Here is a 13,521-nt window from a genome sequence, read left to right on the forward strand (position 1 = left end):
TTTTCGGTTAAGGCGGTGCACCTGGAAGCCGCCTTCTCGTTGTCCACCGACTCCTTCCTCGCTGCGCTACGATGCTTTGTGGCCCGACGCGGACGCTGCTCGCTTCTCTACAGCGACTGCGGAACGAATTTTGTAGGGGCCGCACGGGAACTAGAAAGCCGCATGAGCCTCGCGGCGGAGCGAGAGAAGATCAAGTGGTCCTTTAATCCTCCCTCCGCGCCCCACTTCGGGGGCCTCTGGGAGGCGGGAGTCAAGACCTTTAAAACCCACCTGCGGCGGACCGTGGGTGATCAAGTCCTCTCAATAGAGGAATTCACGACGGTCCTCGCGCAGGTCGAGGCCGTCTTGAATTCCAGACCCCTCTGCCCGATGAGCACCGACCCTGCCGACCTCGAAGTCCTATCGCCGGGTCACTTCCTCACGATGGAACCGCTCGTCTCCGTTCCCACTCTAGACGTGACCCCGTTACCGATGAATCGGCTGAGTCGGTGGCAACTCGTCCAACGAATACACCAAGACTTCTGGAAGCGCTGGCATCAGGAGTATCTCCATACGCTGCAACAGCGTCCCAAATGGTTGACCTCAGTCAACCCGCTCGGTGTCGGTGCGTTAGTCCTCTTCAAGGACGCCAACATGCCTCCTCTGCGTTGGAGGCGAGGACGAGTGGAGGCGCTGCATCCGGGCAGCGACGGCGTCCCGCGTGTCGCCACGGTGCGGGTGGCGGACGGCACGATCACGCGTCCCCTAGTGAAGCTGTGCCCCCTACCGATGGGCCCTGCTCCACAGGCGACCGATTCAAATTGAAAGTAAAATACAACTCGTTGTATTTTGGTGGGCGGTATGTTTGGCGCTCACCAAACTGTAGATAGATGCATGTATCATACTTAATTGTTTAGTCTCGTTACTCGTTGTACATAGTATTCTTGCGTACCTAGCCTTAAGTATTTCGGTGACTCGCGCGAAACGTCGGCGGATCGCGATCAACGCGGAATCGATAATTGCGCGACTCACCAATCGGTGCTGCCCTCGCTCACCCCACGAGGGCACCCGCCTGAAGAACAAGTACTCGCTCGCGACACTGTTCCAGCGCCGCGAGCTCTCGGCCCTCATCGTTACGCCGGCTCATCGTTACGACGTCTCGGAGCACGGAAAGATTATCGGAGCAGAGAGACTTGTGCTAATATTCGGAGTCGCGAGATCATCCGCTCGCTCCCGGATAGTGCGATCGCCTACTTTCTCGGCCTGTCTGTGTGCTACCTTTACCTGCTTCCTCCTGCTTGCTTGCTGCCTGCCTTAACTTACTGCTGCCTGCCTCGCTTTCGCCTTGCTTGCTGCCCTGCCTGCGTTGCTGCACGAGCCCGATCGCGACCGAGACGAAGCCTCCAGGAGTCGACGGCACAACGAACGGTGAGTCGCATTTGCTTAACTTAACTTTCGCTTTGGGGAGACTTTACACATCTCCCCTGGTCCTTCGAGCTTCGCTTTATCGCAAATCCGGGTACGGCTCTACCGCCCCCCGAGCATCTGGTCCTTCGAGCCGGATATCATATCTTCGCGATTAGTCTATTACCGCCGACCTTTCGCGTGTCCTTTCATTGTTCTAAGTCACCGAATTTTTCTGTAACGCGTAGTGCAATAGCGCGTGACCTTGCGGGTCTCGCAGGATCTCCCGTATCGCAACGCTCGCTTCGCGAAGGGAATTCTCGCGTAGCATCGCGCAATCGGCCATTAGCCGCCTGTAATCTACGCGAATTCGCTGAATTCATATTCTCGCATTAACGAGGTGCAATAACGCTCGGCGTGCTGACAACTCGTGTCTTGCGCGGTATCTCTCGTGCAACGCTAGCTTCGCAACGGGAATACGCGTGCGAACTTCGTTCGTCATAGCTCGGGCCGCAGCCGTTAATCGCCTTAAAATCGAATCCGCGCTAGCCGCGGTAATTAGTCGCCATTTGATTGATTTAATCCTAACCGAAATATTCGGTCGAATATCCGAGTATTCCGGGCCAGCGATACTTTCGCGCATAGAGACAACGGCCGTGGCCTTCGATTACGGGCCGGTCTCGCGCGCGTTGTTTTTCTGTATAGTCTCGAGCATCGCTCGTGTTTACTTCGTTGCGAGGTACGTACCGCCCGACCCAGCACTTGTATTATCCCGACATTCGTGATCCGTCCGAGAGTACCATCGCTCGGAAATATTATTGTCACCGATCGAGAATATTTGCCTTTCGAACTCTGCGACGCGTGTTTATCGCGCTAATCCAACGGCTGATATTCTCCGCGTTCAACTCGAGGAGTATTATCGAGAATATTCCCTCGGGACTTGCGCGAGCACCGAACGGGAGCCGTCCGTTACCCCTCACCTTGGCGACCTGACTTTCGTGATTGTTTTCGCCGGGTTTCGATATTGTTGGTTCGAGTTGCCGTCGCCTCCGACTGCCTATTCGTCGTTTACCCTTCGCTCTTAGCTTCGTCTGTCTGTGGTGGACGACCCCTTTGTTACATCATGTCGAAAAACGCATATGCTCGTCGCGAAGTATGCAATCGGCGTATGCAAGAAATACACGACCTCTCCCTACAAGCCGCGACCGACGCGGCAACACGAGCGACCTTCCTCGCTCGCTACTCGAGCGTAGCGAAGATCGCGGACGATTTTGAGGCCACCCACCTGAAGGTCATCCAAGAAGCGGCGGATTTCGAGGTCGAGGACGAAATCCGAGCCAGTTTCGATAAAATGCATTACGCCGTAAAAAGTCGATATCACCGTGAAACGGGCGCGCCATTCAGAAGCGCGCCGGCACAGCCCTCGGGTCAGACCTCGGTGGTCAAGTTGCCTAAGATCCCGCTACCGCAGTTTTCCGGCGACCTTACGTTGTGGCCTTCCTTCATCGCGTTGTTCAACGCGTCGATACACAACCAGCAGATTTCCGCGATAGAGAAATACCAGTATCTGCTGGCTTCACTCAAAGGGGAACCACTCAACGTGGTGAAAAGCCTGCCGTTTTCCGATGAGTACTATCTGATCGCTTACGACTCGCTGGTCGATCGATACCGGAATAAGAGAAGGTTAGCGGACCATCACTTGAATTCGATAATCGAGGCAAAGCCATTGAAGGCGGAGACGGCCGAGGCTCTTCACCACTTATTAGATACGTTTACCGAGAACACGCGCGCGCTCGCATTGATGAAGTTCCCTACCGATTCATGGGACTTTATCCTACTGAAGTTTTTGTTAGACAAGCTTCCTCGTTCCCTTCGGGAAAAATTCGAGTCGGCTCACCTGGCTGAGGAGATACCGCGATATACACAACTCACGAAATTTCTAGCGGAGCATTGTCAGGTTCTCGAGGCCGTCGCGGGCCCGTCCTCCAAAACCAAGTCCACACCGGTCTCTTCGTTCGTGACTAACGCGGCCGGTTGCCCCGTTTGTAAGGAGTCTCACTACGTGTCGAAGTGCTCCCAGTTTTTAAAACTCTCGCCGAGGGAGAGGCAGGCTAAGGCTCGCGACTTGAGATTGTGCCTCAACTGCCTGCGCTCGGGGCATGGCATGAAAGACTGTCCGTCCGCGTGGGCATGTCGGTCCTGCGGCACGAAGCATCATACGCTTCTGCATTACGAGCAGAGCTCTAATACTACTCCTAAGCCCGAACCCATTAGCGCGACTCCCGCCGAACCGGACGCCGTACCCGCTCCTCAGTCGGAGGATGCGCCGATTGTAACAATGACTAGCCGGGCCAATAGAATCGTCCTCCTGTCCACCGTACGAGCCGAGGCAATAGACGCGCGTGGCAATGCGTTCCCCGTACGCATATTGCTGAACAGCGCGAGTCAGGCCAACTTTATTACCGAGGGCTGCCTCCGGAAGGGCGGCTTTCGTCGCACCAAACACAGTGCAACCGTGTTGGCGATAAATGAAGCCAGGGCGGCCACGACGAGGGGCCTCACCTCCCTCGTGATCCGCGCGCGCGGTCGCGACGACACTCGGTTCTCGATAGAGGCTACGGTCCTCTCGCGCATAACCTCGCCGCTGCCTAATGACAAGGTGGAGGTCCAGCCGTGGAAACACTTGAAGGGATTGCCGCTCGCGGATCCCGAATATTTCGTGCCCGGCGGTGTTGACATCCTCCTGGGGGCGGACTCGTTTGTGTCGGTGCTACGGGAGGGCCGTCGTAAGGGGGAAAGGGGAGAACCCGACGCCTTCAATTCAGTCTTCGGATGGGTCCTGACGGGCGCGGTATCCCCGTCAGTCCAAGCAACACCCCTGCTATCATTCGCGACTACGCTCGAGTCGATCGAGACATCAGTGGGTCGCTTTTGGCAATTGGAGGAGGTGCCGGAGGACGCTTCTTGTTCGGACGAGGATTGACGCTGCAAGGAGATCTTTGCCCAGACCACGTATCGTGACTCCTCGGGTCGTTTCGTGGTCTCGTACTCGTTCGTGTCGGATCCTCCTATATTCGTCGGCTCGCGCTCCATAGCGGTTAGTCGTCTCCGCGCACTAGAACGTCAATTTAAATCTGATCCGGAGTTCAGAGTTGGTTACAATAGTTTCATGCAGGACTATCTCGATAGCGGACACATGGAGGTAATTCGCAATCCATTCCCGTCACATGTGGCCCGATGGCCACATTTATTATTTACCGCACCACGGTGTATATAAACTCGATAGCACTACCACTAAGTTGCGGGTAGTGTTTAACGCGTCCTCGCGCTGCCCGAACGGTCTGTCGATCAACGACACCCTGCTCAGCGGTCCGAAGCTGCAGCAGGACCTGCTCGCCATCCTGCTTAGGTTCCGCGCCGAAGCAATCGCTCTAACCGCGGACGTGAAGCAGATGTTTCGCCAGATTTGGATAAGCCCGGAGCAATGCGACTACCAACGTATCGTCTGGCGCTTCTCGGAGTCAGACCCCATCCTCGACTATCTCCTCAAAACCGTTACGTTCGGCTTTACCGCCTCCCCGTTCTTGGCGATCTATTGTTTGCTCCAGTTAGCTCATCAATACCGCGAGAAATATCCTCTAGTGTTCGCAACCCTACTCGAGGCGCTGTATGTGGATGACGTCGTGACTAGCGTTCGTACGGTAGAACAGGCTCGTGCACTCCGCGACCAATTGCTATCGCTTCTCCGAAGCGCCGGCTTCGAGCTTAGAAAGTGGTCGAGCAGCCATCCTGCCGCGCTGGAGGGCCTCGACACGCAGTTATGTAGCAAATCAATGTTAGATTTCGAGTCAAGCGAGGATCAATCTCAGAAGATATTGGGCCTTCGGTGGCACTCACAATCTGACAGTTTCGGGTTTCAAGTCAACGCGTTGGATCGTGAGTGCACCAAACGCACTATACTGTCGGAAGTAGCGCGCATATTCGACCCCCTGGGTTTTCTGGCCCCACTCACCTTTACCGCGAAGTGCTTAATTCAGCGTCTGTGGACCCTTAAATTAGATTGGGATGATGAGCCACCGATGGACATTCATCGCAGTTGAAACCGTTTCCAGACGGAGCTCGGCGTGTTATCCTCCCTTCGCGTTCCTCGCGCGTTTAACTCGTGCCATGTAGTTCGTTGTGAGCTCCATGGGTTCTGCGATGCCAGCGAGCTGGGGTACGGAGCCGTGATTTATCTGCGAATCGTCACGCGCGACGGCGTCGTGGTCCGCTTACTGTGCGCCAAGTCTAAGGTCGCCCCGCTTCGCCCCCTCACCATTCCCCGTCTGGAGCTCTGCGCGGCTCTGCTCTTGTCCAAATTAATCGCGTACGTCCGGCGCATCCTCCGCGGACACTTTGACATTGACGACAAGTATGCTTGGACGGATTCCGAGGTCGCCCGGGCCTGGATCCGCTCAGCACCACAACGGTGGAAGACCTTTGTTAGAAATTGCGTTGCCCTCATTCAGGACAACGTGCCGGTCTCAGCTTGGGGCCACGTCGACACGGAGTCCAATCCGGCGGATCATTGCTCCCGAGGACTTTACCCTCGTGATCTGGTGGCCAGTTCGATGTGGTGGGCGGGCCCTGAGTGGCTTGTTCGCTTCGAACTCCGAGTTGAACCTTCCCACAGTTCGGAAACCCCTCCGACCGAGGAGGAGAAAATCGTATCGCTTGTGGCGCTCGATCCGCCTGACGCGGTACATTCATTGCTAGAAAAATTCTCTTCAATCGAGAAAATTTGTCGAATTATAGCATACATTCTTAGGTTTGTAAATCACTTCCGTGCAAAATCGGCTCCCACGACTTTGGCCATAGATCAGCTCGAACTGCATTCCGCGTTACTAGTAGTTGTAAAGAGTGTACAGGCGGATGCTTTCCGCGATGAGATCGATCGTCTTCAAAGCGGGGGAAGGCTCCCCAAGCCCCTTCTCAAGCTCGCTCCCTTCCTTGATTCTGTGGGTATTCTCAGGGTGGGCGGCAGGCTTGTTAAATCCGGATTGACATTTGAGAACAAGCACCCTGCCTTACTGCCCAGTAAACATAGGCTCACGGATCTCGTTATCGAACATGTGCACCGCACGAACCTGCACTCTGGTCGGCGCACGCTGCAATACCTGCTCACGCAACATTATTGGGTCCTCGGGGTGCATCGCGCTATCCAACGCGTACTCTCGAGATGTCATCAATGTTTCCGCGTAAATCCACACACTTCCCAGCCTCTCATGGCGGATCTACCGGCCGATAGGGTCCGACGGGCCAAGCCATTTTCGATCAGCGGCGTTGATTTCGCGGGACCGTTCAACATAGTTACGCGACGAGCCCGGGGCGTCTCCTCCTTCAAAGTATACGCGTGCCTTTTCGTATGCTTTTCGGTTAAGGCGGTGCACCTGGAAGCCGCCTTCTCGTTGTCCACGGACTCCTTCCTCGCTGCGCTGCGACGCTTTGTGGCCCGACGCGGACGCTGCTTGCTTCTCTATAGCGACTGCGGCACGAATTTTGTAGGGGCCGCGCGGGAGCTAGAAAGCCGCATGAGCCTCGCAGCGGAGCGAGAGAAGATCAAGTGGTCCTTTAATCCTCCCTCAGCGCCCCACTTCGGGGGCCTCTGGGAGGCGGGAGTCAAGACTTTTAAAACCCACCTACGGCGGACCGTGGGTGATCAAGTCCTCTCAATAGAGGAATTCACGACGGTCCTCGCGCAGGTCGAGGCCGTCTTAAATTCCAGACCCCTCTGCCCGATGAGCACCGACCCTGCCGACCTCGAAGTCCTATCACCGGGTCACTTCCTCACGATGGAACCGCTCGTCTCCGTTCCCACTCAAGACGTGACTCCGTTACCGATGAATCGTCTGAGTCGATGGCAACTCGTCCAACGAATACACCAGGACTTCTGGAAGCGCTGGCATCAGGAGTATCTCCATACGCTGCAACAGCGTCCCAAATGGTGGACTTCCGTCAACCCGCTCGGTATCGGTGCGTTGGTCCTCCTCAAGGACGCCAATATGCCTCCTCTGCGTTGGAGGCGAGGACGAGTGGAGGCGCTGCATCCGGGCAGCGACGGCGTCCCGCGTGTCGCCACGGTGCGGGTGGCGGACGGCACGATCACGCGTCCCCTAGTGAAGCTGTACCCCCTGCCGATGGGCCCTGCTCTACAGGCGACCGATTCAGATCGCTAGTAAAATACAACTCGTTGTATTTTGGTGGGCGGTATGTTTGGCGCTCACTAAACTGTAGATAGATGCATGTATCATACTCATTAGTTTAGTCTCGTTCTTACTCGTTGTACATAGTAGTCTTCGCATACCTAGTATTAAGTATTTCGGTGACTCGCGCGAAACGTCGGCGGATCGCGATCGACACGGAATCGATATTTGCGCGACTCACCAATCGGTGCTTCAGGCGGGTGCCCCTCGCTCACCCCACGAGAGCACCCGCCTGAAGAACAAGTACTCGCTCGCGACACTGTTCCAGCGCCGCGAGCACTCAGCACTCATCGTTACGACATCTCGGAGCACAGAGGTTTTCGCTAATATTCAGAGTCGCGAGATCACCAGCCCGCTCCCTGATAGTGCGATCGCCTACTTTCTCGGCCTGCTTGTTTGCTGCCTTTATCTGCTTCCTCCTGCTTGCTTGTTGCCTGCCTTGATTTGCTTGATGCCTGCCTTGCATTTGCCTTGCTTGCTGCCCTGCTTGCGCTGCTGCACGAGCCCGATCGTGACCGAGAGACGAAGCATCCAGGAGTCGACGGCACAACGAACGGTGAGTCGCATTTGCTTAACTTAATTCGCTTTGGGGAGACTTTACACACACCCCCTGGTCCTTCGAGCTTCGCTTTATCGCAAATCCGGGTACGGCTCTACCGCCCCTCGAGCAATATATATATTATATAATATATATATATATATATATATATAATTTATGAATAACTTAATCTTACTGCACACTAACAGCTTGCTCTAGGTTTGACATAATTACTGAAAAAATGATATATGCTTTCAGAGAAAGAAAATTTCCTATCTCCCTTATATAATACTCTAAATTGACCATAACCATTTACATATAATAATAATAAAGTTTACATTGTAAAAAAAAACACGATTAAATAATTAGAATTGGGTACTTAAAAGTTAAACGCAAGGTCCAGAATATTCTACATTGAATCAAATATACTATTACAACGTCGTCAACGTCTATATCACACAATAGAACAGATAAATTTAATGAGTAAACAGTACTCAAGGGTGATCTCGCTAGAATAAGACCACCGTTTACGCTACAAATTGGCAGTTTTCACTATCCTTCGAATTTTTTCTACACGCAAAGTTTGGTCAAATTATCATGAAAATTAGATTCTGCATACCTTCAAAGGTATGCATGTCAAATTTTAGTTAGAAATAACATTTAGTTATGTCAAAACAAGCATAAATACGTACCTATGTCTAATTCCTTTCTTTTTTAGTCGTGCCGCAAACGTCTGTTTCGCAGACCGTTGTTTATCAGTCAGCCGAAGGTTACCAATAGCAATCAGCGGTATTTTCGAATTGTATTATAATGCTATAAGGATAACTATAGACGATAGTAAAAAAAATCCACGTATGATAAATACAGACGGCTAGAGAAGCATTTCAAATTTTTTGATCCGAATTAGGATCTGATCCGAAATAGGCACTTTACCCTAAGTACTGATTTATTAAAAGAATGTTTCAAATAAAAGTTGGAGGGTTCAAAGGGTCCAGTAGAACTCCAAAATCTAACAAAATTGTCTATTGGCCCTCTTTAAACCCTCTAACTTTTATTATTTGAAGGCTTACCTCTTTCTATCTTTCTCTCTTTTTCTCTCTTTATCTGTCTCTTTCTCCGTCTACTTCTTTCCCTCTTGTTCATCATCTTTAACTTTGCAATATCACGCTACCCAGACAGCACAAAGATGTCTAAAAGATGACTAAAAGATGACAAATTTTCGGCTTAGATGTCTTTTCGTTAGAGCTTAAAGTCGACTAAAAGATGACTTATGTCCCACTAATATGTCGTCTTATAGCCGAAACTTTGTAAGGTGATAATGTGAATTAGGGATCCTTTAATGAAGGATGAGACAAAGCCGCCATTAATGGGAGCGGAAGTGACGGCAGGCATATTACGCGTCATTTTTAACCCGTTGTGGTCACATGGGGTCCACTGGACCCCAGGTTTTTTTTCTTTTTTTTTTTTTAGTATACTATTTTGAGAGTAAAACGTACAAAGTTTTTTTGCTCTATCTAAAAAAATTTTGATAAATATTTTTGTGAAAACAGTCAAATTTCTCGAGAAAAAAAATTTTTTTTCTCGCGTTTTTTCAACATAAAAAATTTTTTTAAATTATTGGATTATCAAGAGGAAGTCATAAATTAATTCCAGTTCAAGGTTTGAGTCGATACATAAAAAAAAAACGCAAATGGAAACTGTTGTGGGGTCCATTGGACCCCGTGTGACCACTACGTTATTTTTAGGAGGTGTGACCACAACGGGTTAAATAAAACAAAATAACTGTATCAAAAATATGTCTACATAAATTCAATTCTAATTGAGAAATTAATTCAATTAAATTGAAGTAAATAAATAAAACTTAATTAAATAAAATAAATTCAGTAAATTAAGAAATTGAGTAAATACTGATAAATTTAATTTATCACAAAAAGTTAATAAATGCAGTAAATAGATAGATAGATAGATAGAAATGATACTTTATTACCCCAAGGGGTCTAAAAGGGCGTTTTGTAGGGACGTACCCAACCCTGTACATCCAATTTACAATAATGATTTACATACATTCATACATCATTATGTTACATATAATTTTTATAGACCTATTCCTCTTCAATCCTATTCGCTGTCTCGTCCTCCTCGGTCCTTCGTTAATAGTTGGATCCTCCCTCTTCCTTTCCTATTCTCCTCCCTCCTCCATCTCGTCTCATTTCTTCTATTGATTTCATCTATTCTTCTCCCTCTCCCTTTTCTCCCAGTAATCTCCCCACCACATCTTGCCATCCCTCTCCTTCCCACTCCTCCCATCTCGTACATTGCTCCCATATATGTCCCATGTCTCCTCTTCTCTCCCACATATCTTGCATTTTTTATCCTCCTCATTTCCCCAGTATAGTCCCTCCCTCACTTCGTTACTAACTCTAAATCTTGCAGCCCTGCTCCATCTTGCTTCCTCCCATCTCTTCTTTAGATAATCCGGAATCCCGTCCTTCCTTATACTCTTATACCACCTATTGTACTTCGATTCTACGATCTTTTCCATCCTTTCTTGTTTCTTCTTCCATTTCTCCTTCTTCTCCAATACCTCCTCTTCTAACTCCTCCTCCCTTTCCACTTCTACCCCGATCTCTTCGAGATAGTCCTTTCTCTCCTGCTCCCATCTTCCTATTATCCTTCCCCTCTATCACCTCTCTTTAATTTCTTCCAAACACTTTCTCGCTATTTCTCCTCCTTTACCTTCTTCCAGTTTTCTTTCAAACTTCCACGCTCTCTTACTTGCTCTAGCTCTCATCTTTTCCCTTTCTAGTACATCTCTAATCATATATCCTGGCGTCCTCCAGTTTAATCCAAGTACCCATCTGAGATATCTCTCATGAATACCTTCTACCTCCCTCCTTTCTTTCCCTCCCCATATTTCTGCTCCGTATCCCATCACTGTCCATATCAGGGTGTCATATAGCCAGATCCTTCCTTTGCAGTCTTTTTTCCACATCCTTTTCCTTATCCCCCACACTTCTCTCATTACTCTTGCTGCCTTCCTTCTTCTCTCTCTAATATGCGCCTCCGGTCCTCCATTCTCCTTCAACGTATACCCCAGATATTTGAACTCTTTGACCTCCTCTAACTTCTTTCCCTTCCATCTCCAGTCATACTTCTTCTTCCTTCCTCCTCCCTTTCTAAACCTCATTATCTTTGCCTTCTCTATACTCATTGTAAGTCGAGCGCTCAATATCAAGAATACTTTTGTAGCGGCCGAATCTTCATAGCGCCACGGAGCACCGCGCCGCGAAGCTACGCGCCTGGCGAGCCGCCGCTCGCGCACGCTGTACGGCCGAACTGCCGCACGCGCTAGCGAGTTCGCCGCGCCGCTGCTAGACGGCTAACGCCCGTGCCAGTTTCGCGTAAGTCAGATTACACTGGCGAGCTATAAGAAGACCACTCGCTGAGAGGACTTCAGAGCCTTCTCTCGACTTGAGACGCCTTTTTTTGTTACATCGGGCTATCAATCGAGATTGTAAGGTCGAAAAACAGTTCTTACGGAACTATAAAGCGAGCTCCTTGAGGGCCTCTAAATCAGAGCGAGCTTCTTAGGCCTTTGCATAACGGGGTGTGCCCCGGGCCTCTGGTGACAGAGAGAGGTCCGGGCCTTTGGTTCCAAACTACCATCGGCAAGCTGCCACGTAAGAGGAAGCAGCGTGGTTGTCCCGGCCACGGGCAAGCGCCGGCTCCAAGTCCGCCCTCTAAAGGCTCAGCCTTCCATCGAGCCAACGCCGGAGACGTCTCAACCACTTCTCGAAAAGAAAGTGGAATATTTCCGAAAGTGGAAGTTAATTCCTCTGGACCTGTCGGGCCTGCCGGAACCTCGCTCCTGAAAACATCGCCTGACGGAGTTAGCCTCGCCAAAGAAGAAGTGCCAGCAGACGTTGCCACCCTCACTGGTGGTGTTCGATCCACCGAGTCCGCTGCCAAACACGCCCAAGCGGATGCCTAGGACTCCGGGCAAGGGCTTAATTCCTAAGCGTTACACGAGAATCAGCCGTCAGAGACGCTCCTTACTAAGGGAGTTATTCGGAAAATAAGTTCTCCTTGCATAGCGTATCCAGAGACCATGCACTCCGGGCGCCTTCCACACGTGCTTTGCACGTCGCCCCGCATCTCGCGGGGCCCCCAAACAAATCAAAAAATAATTCACAGGTTCTCCTCGGACGTCACTGGATCGCAATATAAATTGTGGGGCTGAGATCGTAAGTACAGACTTACCCCACACATTAAAGGAGACTGATTTTATTTACATTGAGGAACATCTGTCATGTGTCGCTCCTGTGGCTGAAGCTCTCAATATTCTGCAAAGAGAAAATAATGTACAGTATATTACGGAATTGTTCTCCCTTGCCTTTTCGCATTACGTAAAAATTTACAAGTTTTACAAAACAAGGAGTTGAAATATTGTAGACTACGGGATGCTCTTTTGGAAAGTGTCAAAAGACGATTTAAAGATTTCTTTGACATGTCTGCGGTATCAGCACATAATGCTGCAATTGCCACATTGTCATATCCAAGATTCAGAAATCGATGGCTGTCATGCATTAGCTTTGAATCAGCTCAGATACTATCACTTTTTAAAAAAGCAGTTGCAGCAGAGAGTAATTGTGTAGAAGTTTCCGAAAAAGAAACGGATTCATTTGACGATTACTTTAATTTTGCGATGGAATCACAATCAGCAGCTTGCGGAGATTCATGTACGATAGATATGGTAGTTTCAAAGTATTTAAGTGACAGTACTCGAGAAGTTTTAATGCTCAAATCTTATCCGGCAATAAAAAAAGTGTTTGTGCGTTATAATACACCACTACCGTCCTCTGCCCCCGTTGAACAATTATTTTCCTACGCTATTATGACAAATGTTCCAAAAAGTAGTAAGCTGTTAGATAAAATGTTCGAAATAAAAATTGTTTTGAAGGGAAATTATTCTAAATCTTATGTAAACGAGTAAGAATTATTAAATTTTTTTTACATTGAGAGCTGCAGTACCGTGTGCTCCACTGCCCAATGAAAGTGGCAATAATAGATGCAATTATAATGCTGCGATTTAAGATAATGTATTTTTGTAACCAAAAAATGCTTGTTAATTATACTTACATTATACTGTATTCACATATAAGCATATGTAAACTTATATTAAGTTTATTATACTAGATCCACACACAATACATCATAAACCAGCCTCATTCACCTTATTGACCGGTTCATGAGTTATTGACCAAGGTCAATCAAAGATGTGGAAACATTTTTTACTTTACTTTTTTGTTTTCTTGCAATTAATTTTTTTAAATTTGTTATAAACGCAAAAACTACGTT

At 49.4% G+C, this 13,521-nt stretch overlaps 3 protein-coding genes across 3 annotated transcripts; all 3 read left to right on the forward strand.

Moving 5' to 3' along the window:
* The first annotated feature begins 162 nt into the window (after window positions 1-162).
* On the forward strand, window positions 163-804 carry LOC112458620. Its single transcript, XM_025022355.1, has one exon. It carries the CDS (start codon window positions 163-165, stop codon window positions 802-804), a length of 642 nt encoding a protein of 213 aa, XP_024878123.1.
* A 1,702-nt stretch (window positions 805-2,506) lies between these two features.
* Window positions 2,507-4,366, forward strand: LOC112458617. Its single transcript, XM_025022353.1, has one exon. It carries the CDS (start codon window positions 2,507-2,509, stop codon window positions 4,364-4,366), a length of 1,860 nt encoding a protein of 619 aa, XP_024878121.1.
* A 244-nt stretch (window positions 4,367-4,610) lies between these two features.
* LOC112458618 lies at window positions 4,611-5,483 on the forward strand. The gene has a single exon (XM_025022354.1). The coding sequence runs from the start codon at window positions 4,611-4,613 to the stop codon at window positions 5,481-5,483; it is 873 nt and encodes a 290-aa protein (XP_024878122.1).
* The last annotated feature ends 8,038 nt before the right edge of the window (window positions 5,484-13,521 follow it).

The sequence above is a fragment of the Temnothorax curvispinosus genome, unplaced genomic scaffold, assembly GCF_003070985.1.
Source record: "Temnothorax curvispinosus isolate PA1 unplaced genomic scaffold, ASM307098v1 QBEX01009027.1, whole genome shotgun sequence".
NCBI classification, from domain to species: domain Eukaryota; kingdom Metazoa; phylum Arthropoda; class Insecta; order Hymenoptera; family Formicidae; genus Temnothorax; species Temnothorax curvispinosus.

Excerpts from the sequence above, each read along its gene's own strand:
- LOC112458620 (XM_025022355.1), top strand. The coding sequence starts at position 163 with ATGAGCCTCGCGGCGGAGCGAGAGAAGATCAAGTGGTCCTTTAATCCT.
- LOC112458617 (XM_025022353.1), top strand. The coding sequence starts at position 2,507 with ATGTCGAAAAACGCATATGCTCGTCGCGAAGTATGCAATCGGCGTATG.
- LOC112458618 (XM_025022354.1), top strand. The coding sequence starts at position 4,611 with ATGTGGCCCGATGGCCACATTTATTATTTACCGCACCACGGTGTATAT.